This window comes from Gossypium raimondii, chromosome 7, assembly GCF_025698545.1.
Source record: "Gossypium raimondii isolate GPD5lz chromosome 7, ASM2569854v1, whole genome shotgun sequence".
NCBI classification, from domain to species: Eukaryota; Viridiplantae; Streptophyta; class Magnoliopsida; order Malvales; family Malvaceae; genus Gossypium; species Gossypium raimondii.
In genome coordinates, this window is record NC_068571.1 from 9172759 (window position 1) to 9192130 (window position 19372).

The 19372-nt window shown below is 32.5% G+C and overlaps 3 protein-coding genes and 1 long non-coding RNA gene across 5 annotated transcripts; 2 read left to right on the top strand and 2 right to left on the bottom strand.

Annotated features, from left to right (window-relative positions):
• Window positions 1-1442: 1442 nt before the first annotated feature.
• LOC105764332 (uncharacterized) lies at window positions 1443-4317 on the top strand. The gene is made up of 4 exons (XM_052633832.1): window positions 1443-2532; window positions 3085-3144; window positions 3400-3493; window positions 4314-4317. The coding sequence occupies exons 1-4, from the start codon at window positions 1443-1445 to the stop codon at window positions 4315-4317; spliced, it is 1248 nt and encodes a 415-aa protein (XP_052489792.1).
• Window positions 4318-10465: 6148 nt separating this feature from the next.
• On the top strand, window positions 10466-12135 carry LOC105802268 (anthocyanidin 3-O-glucosyltransferase 2). Its single transcript, XM_012633812.2, has one exon. It carries the CDS (start codon window positions 10567-10569, stop codon window positions 12004-12006), a length of 1440 nt encoding a protein of 479 aa, XP_012489266.1. The 5' UTR covers window positions 10466-10566; the 3' UTR covers window positions 12007-12135.
• Window positions 12136-12652: 517 nt separating this feature from the next.
• Window positions 12653-14962, bottom strand: LOC105778119 (UTP--glucose-1-phosphate uridylyltransferase). Of its 2 annotated transcripts, XR_008197587.1 has the most exons (3): window positions 13992-14962; window positions 12940-13135; window positions 12653-12869 (listed from the first exon to the last, which is right to left on the bottom strand). XR_008197587.1 is itself a non-coding variant. In XM_052633153.1 (2 exons), the coding sequence occupies exons 1-2, from the start codon at window positions 13060-13062 to the stop codon at window positions 12687-12689; spliced, it is 306 nt and encodes a 101-aa protein (XP_052489113.1). In that variant the 5' UTR covers window positions 13063-13612; the 3' UTR covers window positions 12653-12686. The 2 variants fall into 2 exon arrangements, 1 of the variants encoding a protein (XP_052489113.1); XM_052633153.1 differs by lacking the exon at window positions 13992-14962 and having other exon boundaries at window positions 12940-13612.
• Window positions 14963-15865: 903 nt separating this feature from the next.
• LOC128042338 (uncharacterized) lies at window positions 15866-17649 on the bottom strand. The gene is made up of 2 exons (XR_008197588.1): window positions 17190-17649; window positions 15866-15952 (listed from the first exon to the last, which is right to left on the bottom strand). It is a non-coding gene; the product is annotated as an uncharacterized LOC128042338 (long non-coding RNA).
• Window positions 17650-19372: the final 1723 nt, after the last annotated feature.

Below are 19372 nucleotides of genomic sequence, written 5' to 3' on the forward strand. Positions count from 1 at the left end.
AACAGAGCAAGCAAAAGAGTTATATATTTTGGGTTATTTGAATTTTAGTGAGACAGGGTTGAATTGATTTTGAAATCCCCTATTCCAATTTTGGAAAATCACCAAAACTTGTACAAAACTAATTATGGCTTGAAATTTAGATTCTTTAATTCCTCAATGAGTCCATTTTCAGGAGAAATAAACAAAAACATCGTTTGAATTTCATACAAAGAGTTAAGTAAATTTTAGTGAAGAGGGGTCAGAGTTGTCAAGCAGTGAAATAGAGGAAGATTAAAGAATAAACTGTACTAATTAGCTACACCAAAAATTCTGAAAATTTTATGGTAGGAAGGTGTAAAAGTATAGTTTTAAGAAAAAAATTATAGAACTTAATTTGAAGCCCTGTAGCTCCAGATAAAAATAAATTAGTGACCGTGATGCAGAAAAACAACTTGCTGGAAATTGAATAAACAATGAAATTTATGTGTGAATAGAGTTATGTTTCATTGAAATCATGTTAGAAATTTGTTTATTTGTCATATGCTTACTTACTAAGCTATATGCTTATCCCTTTTTCTTTTCTTTTTTTTTTACAGTGTTACCAGTCCAGCTCGGGAATTCGGGAATAGTTGGGAACTTATCCACACTATCCACCACTGTTGGTATTTTGAAATCAACACTTTAAAAATATGGCATGTATAGTAGACTTAATTTTGATGTATTATGTTACAAAGTATTTAGTCTAGATGCAATAAATGTTATTCGATAAATCTTTTTATGCAATCTTTATGATGGTAGCTGAAATGTTAAATATGATTTTAAATATATGTGAGAATATAAATATCAGTTGTAACACTAGAATTGGTTGGGTTATGCTTCTGGAAATTTACAGGTGAGGTTGTATGTTTATAAAAAGGGAATATGTCGAAATTGGTTGAAACATTGGAATTGGTTGGGTTATAATCTTGAAACTTGCAAGGGGCTTTATGTAAAAATAAGCAGAAATGCTGCCGAAATTTATAAAAAAAGGGTAAAATGAATGAAGTCAACTAGTAAAATTTATAAAAAATTATGTTGTATTTTAATATGTTAGATATTTATCTAAGAATTAATTGTAAATTTTTTGTTATGTCCGGTAGTACCTCGTAACCCTGTTTCGGTGACAGTTTGGGGTTAAGGGGTGTTATATTTAGTGGTATCAGAGCTACGATTTAGCCAGTTCTCGGACTAACAAAATATGCGTGAAAGTCTATCTATACATGCCATAAAAATATTATGATAGTGTGGTGATTTCTAACATTTTAAATTGTGTTTATTTTTTTATATAGTAAATAGAACCCGACCGAGCTGTAATGGATGATGTGGAAAGTAATGCACCGGCTCCCACGCAAGGGACCGCGCCTGAGGAAAGTAGACACGAAACACAAAGTTAGGATGAGGCTCGAGAAACATTTCTTCATATGATGAACAATTGGTATACAGAATTTGTTCGAGCAAACCCGAATGTTCAACCTCCTCCACCTCCTTCTATTCCTCAACTAGTCCCCGTAGCTCCACAAGGTGCTGAGTTGGTAAGATTGAGTAAACCTCCAGTTGATAAAATTCGAAAGCAAGGGACTGAGGATTTTAGAGAAAATATAGATGATGATCTAGAAAAAGCAGAGTTTTGGCTTGAAAACTCTATTTGGGTTTTTGATGAGCTATCTTGTACTCCCGAGGAATGCTTGAAATGTGCTATATCTTTACTGAAGGTTTCAACATACCGTTGGTGGAAAACACTAGTATCTGTGGTTCCGAAAGAAAGAGTTACATGGGATTTCTTCCAGGAAGAATTCAGAAAGAAATACATAAGCCAACGGTTTATTGATAAAAAATGCAAGGAGTTTCTCGAATTGAAGCAGGGCCGAATGTCTGTGGCAGAATATGAAAGGGAGTTTGTCAGGTTCAGCAAATATGCCCAGGAATGTGTGTCCACAGAGGCCATCATGTGCAAAAGATTCGAAAAGGGGTTAAATGAAGATATCAGATTGTATGTCGGGATTTTAGAATTGAAAGAATTTGTATTACTGGTTGATCGAGTTTGCAAGGCTGAAGAACTGAGTAAAGAAAAGAGAAAAGCGGAGATTGAAGCTCAAGATGTAAGAAAAAGGTCAATGAGCAAGACATTTCAATCCCAATCAAAGAAGTTTAAAGAGATGAATCTACGATCAACTGGTTCAGCTGGGTATTCACGTAGAGATCGAGGGAAGTCATACTCTGGTGCTAAAACTCAAGCTACTTCAATGGCAAATATGGGCAATGTGGGGAATAATAGACCCGAGTGTCAACAGTGTGGCAGGCAACATGTTGGTGAGTGTTGGGGATTTAGACGAGCCTGTTTCAGATGTGGTTCTCTAGAAGAAAGATTACAAAGAGTTGGATCGGGTGATACTGTTAGTAGAGGTAGACCACCGAAAAATGCTGGAAGCAGAGTTAGCGGTAAAAGCGTGGTGAAAGATACAGCCAGGAGACCCGAAACTAGAGCGCCTGCCAGAGCTTATGCCATACGTGCTCGTGAGGATGCATCATCTCCTGACGTGATTACTGGTACATTTTCTCTTCATGATATTGATGTTGTTGCTTTGATTGACCCTGGGTCTACTCATTCATATGTATGTGTGAATTTAGTATCTAATAAGAATTTACCTGTTGAAAATACTGAATTTGTGGTTAAAGTATCAAATCCTTTAGGCAAATATGTTTTAGTCGATAAAGTTTGCAAGAATTGTCCTTTGATGATTCAAGGTCACTGTTTCCCGGCTAATTTAATGTTGTTACCATTTGATGAGTTTGATGTTATTTTGGTGATGAATTGGTTGGTGTTGCATGATGGCAAAGTAAATTGTAGACAGAAAATCCTTGAATTGAAGTGTGAAAATGGTGAAATTCTTCGGGTCGAAGTAGAGGAGCCGAATAAATTGCCTATGGTGATCTCACACATGTCTGCTCAGAAATACATGAGAAAATGATGTGAAGCTTATCTTGCTTATGTGTTGAATACTGGTATAACTGAGTCGAAGCTTGAATCAATACCGGTAGTCTGTGAATTTCTGGACGTATTTCCAGAGGAACTACCAGGGTTACCTCCGATTAGAGAAGTTGAGTTTGCTATTGACTTGTTACCTGGTACTGCACCGATTTCTATTGCTCCGTATCGGATAGATCCGACTGAGTTGAAAGAATTAAAAGCTCAGTTACAAGAGTTGACAAATAAAGGATTTGTGAGACCGAGTTTTTCTCCCTGGGGTGCTCCTGTACTATTTGTGAAAAAGAAAGACGGCTCTATGAGACTTTTTATTGACTATCGTCAGCTCAACAAAGTGACTATAAAGAACAAGTATCCTTTGCCGAGAATTGATGATTTGTTTGACCAACTAAAAGGAGCAACAGTGTTTTCGAAGATTGATCTGAGATCTGGTTACTATCAGTTGAGAGTTAGAGAGTCAGATATGCCACAAACTGCTTTCAAAACGAGGTATGGACACTATGAATTTCTGGTGATGTCTTTTGGTTTAACTAATGCTCCGGCTATTTTTATGGATTTGATGAACCGAATTTTCCGACCGTATTTGGATAAGTTCATGGTGGTGTTCATAGATGACATTTTAATTTATTCTCCGGATGAATCCGAGCACGCCGAACATTTGAGAACTGTATTGCAGATTCTGAGAGAGAATAAATTGTTTGCTAAATTCAGTAAAAGTGAGTTTTGGCTTCGTGAGATCAGATTCTTGGGAACCCCCAAAGAATGTAGAATGGTATACGAGTCTAGTTTCAAGAAAAATTTACGAAACTTAATTTGGAGCACTGTAGCTCCAGATAAAAATAAATTAGTGACCGTGATGCAGAAAAACAGCTTGCTGGAAATTGAATAAACAATGAAATTTATGTGTGATTAGAGTTATGTTTCATTGAAATCATGTTAGAAATTTGTTTATTTGTCATATGCTTACTTACTAAGCTATATGCTTATCCCTTTTTCTTTTCTTTGTTTTATAGTGTTACCAGTCCAGCTCGAGAATTCGGGAATAGTCGGGAACTTATCCACACTATCCACCACTGTTGGTATTTCGAACTCAACACTTTAAAATTATGGCATGTATAGTAAACTTAATTTTGATGTATTATGTTACAAATTATGTAGTTTAGATGCAATAAATGTTATTCGATAAATCTTTTTATACAATCTTTATGATGGTAGCTGAAATGTTAAATATGATTTTAAATATGTGTGAGAATATAAATATCGGTTGTAACATTAGAATTGGTTGGGTTATGCTTTTTGAAATTTACAGGTGAGGTTTTATGTTTATAAAAAGGGAATATGTCGAAATTGGTTGGAACATTGGAATTGGTTGGGTTATAATCTTGAAACTTGTAGGGGGTTTTATGTAAAAATAAGCAGAAATGCTACCGAAATTTATAAAAAAAAAGTAAAATGAATGAAGTCGACTAGTAAAATTTATAAGAAATTATGTTGTATTTTAATATGTTAGATATTTATCTAAGAATTAATTGTAAATTGTTTGTTATGTCCGGTAGTGCCTCGTAACCCTGTTTCGGCGACAGTTTGGGGTTAAGGGGTGTTACATAATGTGCCTAACCTATTTGGTTGTCAATATTGGCATGTGTTTAGCTATGACATTATGTGCCAAGGATGATCAATTGTATGCCAAAATGTTTGGTATTTAATATGCTTATATATGATCAAGGTAAGCATAGTATTTTCCATTTGAACTTACTAAACATATATATGCTTACTCTAGTTGCTTCTCTGCTTGTAGATCATCACCTTCCAGAACTTGCCGAGCCAAATCAACGTGAAGCATACACTATTAATAAGATGATAGAATTATGTTCATTTTGTGTCTAAATATTGTGGCATGTATATACGAGTAATTAATTGTGCAAATGGTCATTTTGAGTGAATTTTTATGTGGCAATTGTGACTATGGTTGAATTTGTATGCTAGGATTGATAAGTGAACTATTTAATCCATGGTTTTGGATGTGTTTCATGCCATTTGTGTGATGATCTTAATTTGCACAAGTTGGTAAGTTAAGGTGGCAAAGTGTAGTTAAACAAGACATAATGATGAATAACAATATGGTATTTGAGAATTATGGTATGTTTGTATGTTTTGCATGGTGTAAAGCTTATTTTATGTATGGAAAATGTGTGATTGGATTGGTAATCGTATGATGAACTATCATAGGTGTGGGAATGGTAGTTTTGGGGCCTTATAACCAACCATTGGAGTCTTATGTTAACTTGAAAATGTATGGTAATGACCCAAAAATTCACGGGCATCAGAAAAGTACATTATCGAGCCTCCGTCTTAGTAAATTGAGTTCGAAAGTAATTATTAGAAATATTTACTAGACTAGTTGTGTGTTTAATTAGGTTTTAGATAGGTGAATTTAGCTTAATTAAGAGTAATTAGTAAAAATGATTAAATTACAATAGAAGTGAAAGTTTAATCATAGATTAAAATAAAATAAGAGGGACTAAATAGGTAAATAAGCCAATGGCTTAAGTTTAGGAGGCAATAGAAGGAAAAATCTTAGATTTTTCTTGATTTATATTATAAAAATATTATTAAATTAAAATATTATAAATTATATTAATTAAAATTAAGATAATATATTATAGGAAACAAATAAGATAAAGACAATTGTGTGGTGATAAAATAATAAATGTGTAAAATATATAAAAACACACTTGTAATAAAATAAAACATTTTCTTATAATTTAAGTAAAAGATATTTGTGAATAAAATATTATTATATGATAATAATAATATATTATTATTAACTAATGCATAAAAGAAAACAAATGAAATAAAAGAATAGAAAAAGAGAAACAGAATAGCTAAAAAGAAACAGAGAACAGACGAAAAAGAAAGAAAGGAGAGGGAAAAGAAAATAAAAGGGAAAACTAGGGATTTGAAGCTTGAAGTTTAATAGGTAAGCTAAATCAAGTCCTTTTCTCATAAATTTGATGTTTTTGGAATCCTAGAGTGAAATACTCTTGGATTTAAGTTGAAAATTTGAAAGTTAATAGATTTTTGAGTAGGGTTTATGTTGAATAAATGATGGAATTAAGGGTTTATTTGATAGAGTTTCTAGTTAGAGTTTATAAAAGGATTAAATTGTGAACTAAACTATAAGTTTTGAATTTTAGGGATTAAATTGAAATAAATTCAAAATTATGAAAATATGATAAAAATTAGATAGTTAAATGTGAGTTTGCCTGAAGCATCGGCCTAAAAAGGAAAAGAAAAGATCGTCGAGGATTAAATCCGAAGAGAATTCTGGTTTGTATTACTATAATTCAAATTATTTATTATTTGATGTTAAATTTAAATTATGTGTATGGTAAGCATATAATAAGGTAAGTAACTTTATTGAATTGAATTTGGAAAAATTAAATTGAATAAGGAAAATATTTGTTGGTATTGAACTGTGTTTTAATTAGTGAATGAAAAAAGTATAATTGATATTGAAAATGAATTCTTGAAATAAAAGTGAAAATTAGATTGTGAAATTTATATACCCTATTAACTAGTTGGGCTGAGTCGGATATAATTGGCATGCCATAGGATTTAGAAGAGTACGGGATTTATCGGCTTTGCCGATCAGGCACTTTATGTGTCGTATCTCAGGAACTTTATGTGTCGTTTCAGCACCTCGTGTGTCGTTCTGAGCACTTATGTGTCGATATCGATCGGTACTATGTACCGTTTTAGGCACAATGTGCTGTACTGGTGTGTTTGGGTTGGAATCCGTGTATCAGTCAAAGTCCAGATTGTTAATAGGGTGAATAATTGAAATGAGAAAATCAAATGAATTTGATCGATAGCCGTATTGAATATGAGAAAATTTAAAATTATGATAGGTGATTGAGATTGAATAATAGCTCAATATTGTATTGTTATTGTCAAATAATGAAAATTTATGAATAAATTGATATTTAAGAAATTGGAGAGTTACATGCTTGGTAATTATAATTCTTTATTTCCATTATAATTTGAATTATGGTAATACCACTGAGTATACAATACTTAGCGTAAGCTTGTTTCCGTGCGCAGGTTAAAAAGGGGTCAGAGTCTCGGTTCAGCATCCAAGACAATCCCGACTCCTGCATAGAGATTTTGGTGATGTTTTCTTCCTTAAATGAAAGTGGCATGTACATAAGAATTATGATGGTTATTTTGGTATGTTATATAGTTTTGTTGTAAAGTAAGATATTATGTGTTTTGATGATTATATTAGTAAAATGGTAGAAGTCCTTCATGGCATTGGTATCAAATTGAAATGGCTTAATTAATTTTAAGTGTTAATTAGAAATGATAATAGGATTTTTATTAATTAAGTTGTTATGTCAATATGTCAAGTAAGATTTAAGTATATAAATGCCTTGGTTGAAATCTTGGAATTGGGTTGCTTATGTTTTGAAATTTTGCAGGGGGTTTTATATAAAAATAAGCAGAAATGTTGCCGAATTTTTTATAAAAGAAAAAATGAATGGAGTCAATTAGTGAAATTTATATGTATTTATGAATTATTTTAATATGTTGGTTATTTATTTAAGAATTATTTGTAAATTGTTTGATATGTCCGGTAATGCCTCGTAACCCTGTTTCGGCGACAGTTTGGGGTTAGGGGGTGTTACATGTATGGAATTTGGAACATAGTGGACTATTGAGAATGTCACGACGCTAGGCTATCTCGTCGTGACGTACCCTATTAATGTCGCGACATCGACTCTATAATGTTTTAAAAGTTTTACAATTTGATCATCTTGTTGGAAAGTTGGTTACTGTCTTCAAGGATACAACACCACCCATTGAATGTCGTGATGCCAACCTTTGAAGTCACGACATTGAACTCTAAGGTCGCGACGTCCATTTGGTATAGTTTGGAAAACTTTGCAATTTGGTCCTCGGGTCTTGAAGTATGTATACTGTTTTAGAGGTCACGACATTAATTCCTTGATGTTGCGACATCAACTTGAAATATTTGAAAATTTTGCATTTTAGTCCTCCAATGCTCTCGGGTCATCAAAAGAGCTTTTGAAAGCTCGTATAAACTCCAGTTTGAAATATATTATGATATACTAATATAATAATCATGTTTGTGAATTTGAGTTCTTATAATGATGGAGAAATACATTATGTTTAAATGAAGTTGTTTTGGTACTGATTATACATCTCATAGCTCGGACCTGGCGACCGGGTCGGGTATGGGGTGTTACTGGTTAGGCGTTCATCTTCCCTAGATGTTACTTACGTTCAAATTACTATTGTGCAAAACAAACCGTTTTGTTAAAAAATATATTTTTAAAAAATATAAAAAAATATCAAAACATGTAGTTGATATTTTAAATAAAATATATTTAACATAATAATATATATTGAAAAATATATTTTATCATATAATTATTTATTATTTTGTCTATGTAAATAAAAATTATTAATTAAAAACATGAATTAAACAGTTAAAAATAACAAGAAAAATATATCAAAATAGTTAGTTGATGTTTTAAAAAATAAAATATATTTAATATCATATTATATATTGAAAAATATTTTTATCATATAATTAAATATTTAATATTTAGTCTATATAAAGAAATAAATTTAAAATATCTTAAAAATGAATTAAAAATGAAAACATACCAAGATCACACTAACAAAATACCATATGTTTAACCAATAAACCTTTATTGACACAAAACAGTTTTGTAAAGGCCATTTTCTAAAAAACGGATCCTATAAAGAGTGCTTTTGCCTCATAAGCCAAAATTAACTTATTTCTCTAAATAATATTAAAATTGACCTAAAACTCTATTATTTTTTTTTTAAAATCAGCAAAGTCTATTCCCAATTTTTTATTCTCAATTTCTTAAAGAGAAATTCATTAATTTATTTCATGAATAGGACTATACAATTCGAAGAAAAGAAAACAACAAACATTTATCGTAAGCAACGAAGGACAAGCTCTATGAACACAGTAAATGTTTAAGCCTCAACATCAAATGAACATTATGACACGCTAATAATTAGCTCTATCACAATTTAAATGCGACATATTTAGAGTAATTGCAAGCACTTAATACAATAAAAAAATTAGTCTCAAATGGTTCCAAAAAAAATTAGAAAAAGAACTACACACTCACCAATTTGGAGAGAACAACAACAAAATCATTCCTAAAATCACTTACAAAAGTAAGATTGTATAAGCACTACTAAAAAATGTGCTACAAGAGTAGACAAAAACTCTTAAAAGTAAATACTTGTTAAACAATAAAAAAAAAAAGCAAAACTTAAAGATAACACGAGTCCAAATCAACTTGTGAAATAATTCATTATTCACTCACTTTCTAAGAAAATTATTGGTGGCTGATAGAATTTTAGAGAAGGCATGCATCTTTATTTATCCATCCTAATTTGTGAATACTTCAGAGATACATATAAAATAAATTTACAAACAAAAACAAAGAAAACACAAAAAGTGAATAAGAAAAAATAAGGAAAGAGAGAAAAAAAATAAAGAAAGCACAAAAAGTGAATAAGAAAAAATAAAGAAAGAGAGAGTTGGAGGGAGAGAAAAAAAAACGGAGAATAGTCAAAGCTAGCATGACTGTTAAGTAGAGGTGCTCATGGGACGGGCCGGGCCGGGTTCGGGCCGGGCCCATAAAAAAATTTCGGCCCGGGTCCTAGGCCCGGGCCCGGCCCGAAATATGGGCCTAAGATTTTGCCCAGGCCCGGCCCGGGAAAAAATCATAAGCCCGGGCCCGGCCCGGCCCATTTTTATTTTAAAAATTTTAAAAATTTTAAAAAATATATTTTAAAAATATTTTAAAATTAAAAAAATTAAAAAAAGTATTTTAAAAATATTTTAAAATTAAAAAAATTAAAAAAAGTATTTTAAAAATATTTTAAAATTAAAAAAAATTAAAAAAGTATGTAAAAATATTTTAAAATTTAAAAAATAAATATATTTATGAAAAAGTGGTGCCCGAGACCCGGCCCGTTTTCTAAACGGGCCTCATTTTATTGCCCAAGCCCATATTTCGGGCCTATATTTTTACCCAAACCCTCCCATATTTTGGGCGGGCCGCCCGGCCCACGAGCACCTCTACTGTTAAGCAAAACAAAATAATAAAAAAAAGAAGCAAAAGACTAAAAAAAATATAGAATTTTAAAGAAAGTTGTTAATTTAATTTTGCCCAAAATTAAATCTAACTCACAATCAAATAAACCTTAATAAAATAAGCTTGGTTAGCAAAAATAAACTTTCTATTATTATCTAATTAATCCGATTATAACTCAACAATGAAGATCCCAATAAATTCCAGACGTTGCGACAGCAAAGCAATGACCTCATACTTGGCACCATTTAGCTTTTCTGACTGACGCACTCTCGTCTTTATTAATAAGCTGGAGAAAACTAAACCACACAAACCCAATCAGCTTTCCCATCCTTCGCTGTTAAACTCTTCCACACTTAACTTCTCTTTCCTGTTTCCGTTTTCATTTCGAAGATGAAGAAAGCGGAGCTAGTGTTCATCCCATTCCCTGCAAAGGGCCATTTGGTATCCACAGTTGAAGTGGCTAAGCTTTTAGTGGATCTCAATTCCAACCTCTCCATCTCCGTTCTCATCATCGAGCGAACCGTCGACGATGAACGCACCGCCTACGCCGACTCTCTCACCGCCACCAGCACCACCAGTCGCATCAAATTCATTCACCTCCCTCAACTTGATCAAGACACAGATGCGGCTAACTTTATTGGGAGTGTAGTTCAAACCCATGAACCACTTGTGAGAGAGGCCGTCACCAAAATAGTTGAGCACTCGAACTCAGTTCCCGGCTCACCTCGACTCGCCGGGTTTGTTCTCGACTTATTTTGTACTTCTTTTAGAGACTTGGCTAACGACTTCGGCGTTCCTAGCTATCTGTTTTGTACTTCGGGTGCTGGTTTTCTTGGCTTCCTATTTTTCACTCAAGCTCTTCATGATGAGCAAAACTTTGAGTTCGTTGAGTTAACAGACTCGGAGACTGAGTTCACTATTCCATCATATGTCAACCCGGTTTCCACTAAACTCTTTCCATCTGTAACGTTCAAGCCTGAAGGTTTTGGTTTATTCCTTTCCGTGGCGAAACAAGTGAGAGAAATGAAGGGCATCATGGTAAATACATTTTTAGAGCTCGAATCACATGCAGTTGACTCCCTTTCTAACTGTAAGCTTCCACCCGTTTACCCGGTGGGACCCATATTGAATACTGAAGGCTGTAGTGGGGTCCATCAGAATTATGACTCAATCATGCAATGGCTCGACCAACAACCACGTTCATCTGTGGTGTTTCTCTGCTTTGGAAGCAGGGGAGGTTTTAGTGCAAATCAGGTAAAGGAAATCGCTTGTGCACTGGAGCAGAGTGGGCTCCGATTCTTGTGGTCTCTACGTCGAGCCCCGGAGCAAGTAAACGGTAAGATGGGACACCCGACTGATTACGAGAATATGGCAGAGGTGTTACCGGAAGGATTCTTGGATCGAACGGCTGAGATTGGTAAGATCATCGGGTGGGCACCACAATTGGCCATCTTGGGCCATCCTGCGACAGGAGGGTTTGTGTCGCACTGCGGCTGGAACTCGACATTGGAGAGTATATGGTTTGGAGTGCCAATGGCGACGTGGCCGCTCTACGCAGAGCAACAGCTGAACGCGTTGCAATTGGTGAAGGAGTTGGGATTAGCGGTGGAGATTAAAATGGACTACAGGATAGATGGCGGGGGTGAGGTTGAACTTGTGAAGGCGGAAACAATAGAGAGAGGAATCAGGCGGTTGATGGAACATGATAGTGACGTTCGGAAGAGGATGAAAGAGATGAGTGATCGGAGTAGGAAGGCTTTGATGGACGGTGGATCTTCACTCTCCACGTTATGTCGTTTTATTGATGAAGTCGTGGACAACATGCCATGAAACTTCAGCACATTGCCATTGCTATTATTATTTCTAAAATAATGTATTCATAATCAAGATTTAGCTTAGCTTATTTAATATACTTATATTAGAAATATATAAATTTGGTACGCTCATTTTGTGACAAAATGTATATACACTACACCAAAACAGGCTTTTAGTGGCGTTTTTTAGGCCTTTAGCGGCGCTTTCATTAGCGCCGCAAAAAATGCCGCTATTGACAACATCGCTAACTTTTGCGGCGTTTATTTGAAAAAACACCGCTAAAGAACATGATCTTTAGCGGCGCTTTACCTACAAACGCCGCTAAAGAACATGACCTTTTGCGGCGCTTTTTTCACAAATGCCGCTAAAGAACATGATCTTTAGCGGCGCTTTTTTCACAAATATCGCTAAGAACATGATCTTTAGCGACGCTTTTTTCACAAACGCCGCTAAAGAACATGACCTTTAGCGACGCTTTTCCAAAAAAGCCACTAAAAGTCAAGTTCTTTAGCGACGCTTTTCCCACAAACGCCGCTAAAAAACCTGACCTTTAGCGGCGCTTTTTCCAAAAACGCCGCTAAAGATCATAAAAAATAAAAAAAAATATTATAGAAACGTCACAAATCCAATTTAAAAATGTATAATTTAATTTGAAAACGTATTAAAATGAAAATTCATGAATAAGACATAAGAAATCACAATCGAGGTACATTGATACCAATAGCATGATCAAAAAACTTAATCACGTACGGAAAACACATGGTTAGACAGAACTTTTTACATTTTAATACATCATAACCATAACTGGTACAATTTTCTACCCTAATTGCCGCACCAACTGCAGTTTCCAGTTGAAGAACCTTGATTCCATTGACCACCTGCAGCCAATTTTATAATTTAGAAATCAGAAATCCACCAGAGACGACATGGTAAGAAAGTGATACAAACCTTCGGGTTTGGAATGATCTCCATCTTGAGTGCATCAGCTTCCACAAGCCTCTTGATAGCATTCAGGTTGACCCACTTGTAACATTGACTGTTAGTACTAAGCCAAATAGACAATTCTAACATGTTAAGGCAATATGACTTACAAATTGTTTGTATTGAAAATTTTAAACTTTTCTATAGACTTGAACTCATTGACCTGTTACAAAGAGAAAATCATGTCAGCCTCAACCATAAAGTTTAATTATGCCCCCAATCCAAACATTCATCTAAACATTGATCTCATTGGAGTTTAATTCACAATATAACTTTTTTTTAAAAAAAAAATCTAAACATTCATCTCATTGGAGTTTTTAATTCTTTGATTTGCCTCAAAATCAAACAAACCAATCAAAATGAACCTGCAGTACCTAAAAGCATAAGTTCATAAAGCCATAAACCCTACTATATGCTGTGGTGACACTTCAGTGGAAAACCAAATAGACACATTTTAAATGAAAAGCTTAATTCCTACCATGTATAACTATAACAAACTATTACAGGCTATGGAAAATGTCTTACTTGATAACCATCATTTTATTTAATTTGTTGCACTGGTTTGAAATAGTCAGAAAATTTCTAAATTGGAACAGAAAGCTGTATAATATAAGAAAAGAAGAAAATAAATAGATTCTAGACATACTGGGTTGATATGCAGCAATTCATAAACCATATCTGTAACAAGTCAAAAACAAATGTAAATACATAAAATAAAATAAAAACATTATAAACAGATTTAACCAACAAGGAAATATGAAGAAAATATTAAAATTTCAGTAGAAGAAACAGAATGCTAAACCTATAAGACATTAGGCAAGTTCAAATCACAAATGGTCAACACAAGCAGCATACTTATTGATGGCATTTCTATCTACCTAATCCTCACTAATATATTTTATATATTTCTTAAGCATCATGTTATTTCTTTGTTTTTTTCCATTACTTTATATTGTGTTGGAACAACCTGCAATGTATTCAAAGTAATGTTTAAAAGGAAAACCAACTCCATAACTCACATTTTGCATATAAGCAGCCTATCATTCCCTTCTCCAGATCCATAACTCACATTTTGCATATAAGCAGCCTATCATTCCCTTCTCCAGATCCATAACTCACATTTTGCATATAAGCCTGAATCTAGGAATCTTCCTGCAGAGAATTAATGCTACTGCACTTCTTCAAGTGTGCATGCATAATCTACCTGCAGGATAAAATTCAACCCAAGGATTTCAAAGAGAAATGTGAGTCAGACAACAGTACCAAAGAAAAGCTACACCGTTAATGCTTGGTTATCATGATACTTTCACCTTTGACCTTGTGCAGCTTCGGAAAATGAGGACACAATATATTCCTCTTAAGGGAGGGGGAGGGGGAGCTTAGAGATGTAAGGGCCTTTTTTACTGTTGACAAAACTCTAATTAAACAAAATGTTTACATGTGTACTTAGGGGTCTAGGCAATGTCACATTCAATTTGGCTTAAAAAAGTATATCAATCTTCTGGCACTCATAATTTTCTATAAGCAATGCCACCATTCAACTCCTATTACTCAAACTCCTTGAAATGCTAAGTGAAATATGATTCAATGCTTTTACTAAATTCTATTTCGTGATGTCTAATGCACACCACAATGCAAAGGCCGACTTTGGCACCTTTCAAACTGCAGTAAAACAATTTTTACAGTGAAATATTTGGAGAGAGACAGTAACTTGAACATTTCCCATCTTGTTATCAATGTTGGTTATAAATTTTATGCATAATATGCAGTACCTACTACATATTCTAATAATTTTAAAGACTGTACATATAACACAAAAATAACTACAGCTAATCAGAGTAAAAATTATACCAGTATTTTTTTGCAAAAAACATACAACCATAAACTTTCATTTGCAGAAAAATTAAGTTACACCCTATGCTGAAGCTTTGTAAAATGTAAATGTAAAATGTAAAATTTTATAAAAAAATTAAAAATCTAAATGTAACCTTTGAAAATGTAAAATATTTTTATCTATGAACCAATTAAAATGTATGAAAAAAATCCTTTATCGAAATAAGTAAATTTTGATTAACCTCACGGGTCGTATGTAGTTGATGAGAATAAACGTGAGAAAACTGTAAAAAATTATTAATTTAAAATAATGCGTATGCAACACAAGGCCAGAAAGAGACGAGATATCTGTAATATATACTTTATATACACATAAATTACAGATGTATACAAAATGTTATGCACAATATACCATTTCTTTTTGTTCTTGAGATCACCAAAAGGACGCCACCTGCAGCAAATGAGCATGGAAATGTCAAGAATAGTTAGTGAGTGAATGAGTTCATTAACTTTATCAAAGGGCACTACCCATCCACAGCAAGCATAAAATTTATATATCATATGTGAATAAGTCTAATGGACACCAACTGGACTTGCCCAATACTTGACAAAGATTGAACAGAATATCAAACCTAAAAAAGAAAAAGAGAAGAATAGGAACACACTCAAAATATGTTGAGGTGCCTTCCTGTTTGTCATTTTAATATCCTACTATGTAAATAAAAATCCAATATATACCCTTCAACAAAATTCTAGAACACATATAAAGACAGACATGCACCACAAATATAAACAAGGAAAGCAGTGAAATAGCAGAGCATCATACCCAACATAGTTCTGGCACAAATTTTCATGTGATGTAGCTTGGAGAATTAACTTTTGAACTTGCAATTTTACAGACAAACCATGTTCCACTTCTCGGTTATCTCCAAAAGTAAGGAACATCATCGTTGAGTTGTCGAATTATAATTATCAGCAATAGCCCAATAAAGGTTTATATGGAAGGGCCTATGCCTATCTATTCTCATCATATTTTATGTTTTGATTCTTTTCCCTATGATTTCTCCTTTTTTTTCTTTTTTTTCTTCTAAGCAAGGTACATCCAACATCCCATCAGCTAAAGACTTGTTCATATCCGTACAAGAAGCTTTAATCAAGGTAAGCATAAAATTTGTTAAGTATCTTTGCATTAAAGAAAATAATCAGAAAACTTTATGAATTGCATTGTTTCACAGATGCAGTCGCAATAAAATTATGGTGAATATGAAACTCTTGTTTGGAAGAAAACTAAAAAGTGTAACAAACAAAAGGATGCACTCATCCTCACCAACTTTATGATTTCATGCGTGTATAAATATAAACCACTTCATGCATGTAAAAAGATAAACCAAACTTCAATGCTTCCTGCTTTAACAGGGGAGATTCTGAAAAGAGGCAAAAGAACTTAAAGAATAAAGCTTGAGCAGCAATGGATTATAAATCAAATTAACCAGAAAAGCAAACATATTGTCTGTGCACAACAAGAACTCTTTGTCAACAATGGTTGTTAAAAGAGTAGACAGACACAATGCAAATTATGAGTGCTAAGCTTATGGTACCAAACAATATACATTCAACCACACAACACTAAACACTGCACATCAGGATACACGTTTTATTTACTTCCACAACATCTCTAACCCGCAATTAATAGAAACCAAACAAGAAAGGGAAGTTTGAATATTCCCAAAAGATAGTGTGCGAATAACTCAACAACACACCAACTCCATGAGATATGGCTATTACCAAATAACTCAGTGCCAACTTAAACACCTTCCTGATCATGCGTTCACTTAAAAATTAGTGTAATCAGTTAAATTCAGCAAGATTTTAACGGAAGTTTATACTGAATCAATTTATTGTAGTTAAATGAAGAAAACAAATCAAACCAAACTCTCTGTAAGCCACAACAAATTAAATACAGTTCTGTTTCATTATTCAGTTGTTAGACTTAAAAATAGTTAAGAGTTCTATAATATAATTCACCTAGTTACACAAAGAACAAATACCAGTTTTATTTCATAAATAAAATAAAATTTTAGATTAACAAAAGTCAAGATTAACAAAGCACAATGATTTTATTGAGGTTCTTCAGCACAAAGCAAAACAATTCAGCAAGACTCCAACAATCCTTAACACCCAATCCATTAAAGACGAAAAGAAAACTCAAAACAGTATCTATAAAAGAACTAACATAGTGCAAATTCCTTTGCAGGTTCTAAAAATTCAAGTTAGAAAAGCAATAATTTAGCTCAAATCTGGAAAGAAAATTAAAACAAAAAAAAACTAGTGAAATGAGATTAATATCCTTTCAGGAAAAGAAGAAGAAGAAAAATAATAATAACCGCTTATTTTGGTCATCATGGCAAGGTATTTGGAGCGAAGAACCCTCCTATCTGTCGCATCCTCTTCTCGATTCGGTTGATTCGACTCAACATCCGCCGACTCATCTCGGGCCTCTCCCGCCACCTTGGTTCGAACCGGTTCAGCAGATGCATCACCCTTATCTGTTTGTTTTTTTTTCTTCACATTTCTCCTCATAATTTCAAAGAATTTGAGTCTAAAAAGAATAAAAAAAAACTAACGAACAAAACCCTAGACAAAGAAATTAGCAACGGAAGAAGATTTTGTAAATCAACTGTAAAAAAAAAAAGAGAAAGAGAGAGATGGAGAAGAAAAAAAGAACAGAAAATAATTACAGTTTAAAACATTTTAATTTCTCCCTCCCATTCTTTCTTTTCGATACTCACTTTCCCGCTACTAATTTTTCAGTACTCTCTTATATATAGATATATAAATTGAGAACAGAACATTTTTGGCGTTTTTTCCTTAGCGCCGCTAATGATCACCTTTAGCGGCGTTTTTCCCTTAACCCACAAAACCCATTAAATTTACAGTCAAAAATTACACCGTTTTTTCTTCATTATTAAGAATATTTTGTGGCGTTTTTAGTACATTAAATTTTCTATTGCAAATTTTATAAAAATTTTGTTTAGGCAATATTTATAAAAATTAGATAAAATTATTAATTTTAGTTTTTTAAGTAGTATTTATAAAAATTAGGTAAAAATAAAAATTTTAGTGTTTTTATTTCTTTTTAATTTTTTTAATTTTATTTTATTTTTTTATAATTTTACAATTTTTACAATTTTACAATCTTTACAATTTTAAATTATTATATTCAAATTATTATATATTGCATATCAATTTTAAATTAATAATCTTTACAATTTATTATTATCTCTTTTACAATTATATAAAGAACTTATTTAATATATAAATTAAAAAGTACTAATTAATCCAAATCTTAAACCCTAACCCGACCCCAAATCCCTAACCCCTAACCCCTAAACTTTATTTAATATATAATTAAAAAGCATCAATTAATCTAAATCCTAAACCCTAAACCTGAAACCCAACCACGAATCCCTAACCCCTAACCCATAAACTTTATTTAATATATAAATTAAAAAATAATAATTAATCTAAACCCTAAACCATAACCCGATCCTAAATCTCTAACCCTTAACCCCTAACCCCTAAACCTTATTTAATATATAATTAAAATACACTAATTAATCTAAACCCTAAACTCTAACTTAACACTGAATTTCTAAACCCTAACTCCCTAACTCTTAACATCTAACCCCTAACCTAACCCTTAACCCCTAACCCTTAACCCATAAACCTTAAATCACATTAACCCTTAAACCAGAATCCCTAATCCATAATCCCTAATTCCATAATCTATAAAACTTAAAATTGTAACTCCTAAACCAATCTTAAATCCTAAATTAACCATATATATACCCTAAACCATATTTATTAAACCCTAAACTATAATGATAATTAAATTAAATATTTTAAAATTAATACTATCTTATCTCTTACAATTATATTTGAAATTATTTAGTATATAAATTAATAATCAATCAGTCATGTACCCAAAAATTTTAAAATTATGGCTTAATAATAGTATTTTAATTTTTCTATTTTAACAAATATTTTCTATGTTTTTATTTCAATTTATTTCTACGTGTCATTATTTCAAATTAATCCATTTATAACAAATATTCATTTAAAATTAAATTGAATTTTAATTAATATAAATAAACAAATTAAATAGTAATTAATTCAATATTTTAAAATTAATACTATCTCTTTTACGATTAAATAGTAATTGATTAATGATGAAGACGGTGGTGGAAGAGAGAAACACTCAGGTGTTTTGAGGATACCAATTTTAGGGGGGAAAATTTAGGGGTTTCAGGGGGAATTTTGGGATAAAAACGCATAAAAATTTTGGGAAATTTTTTTTAAATTGATTTATTTTTTGTGGCGTTTTTATAGGAAACGCCGCTATTGCTTACCTTTAGTGGCGCTTCCTATAAAGCGCCGCAAAATTTTTTCATTTTGAACAAAACGACGCCATTTTGCTATTCTAACAATTTTTTATTTTTTTTATAAGTTGATTTATTTTTTGCGGCGTTTTTATAGAAAACGCCGCTATTGCTTACCTTTAGCGGCG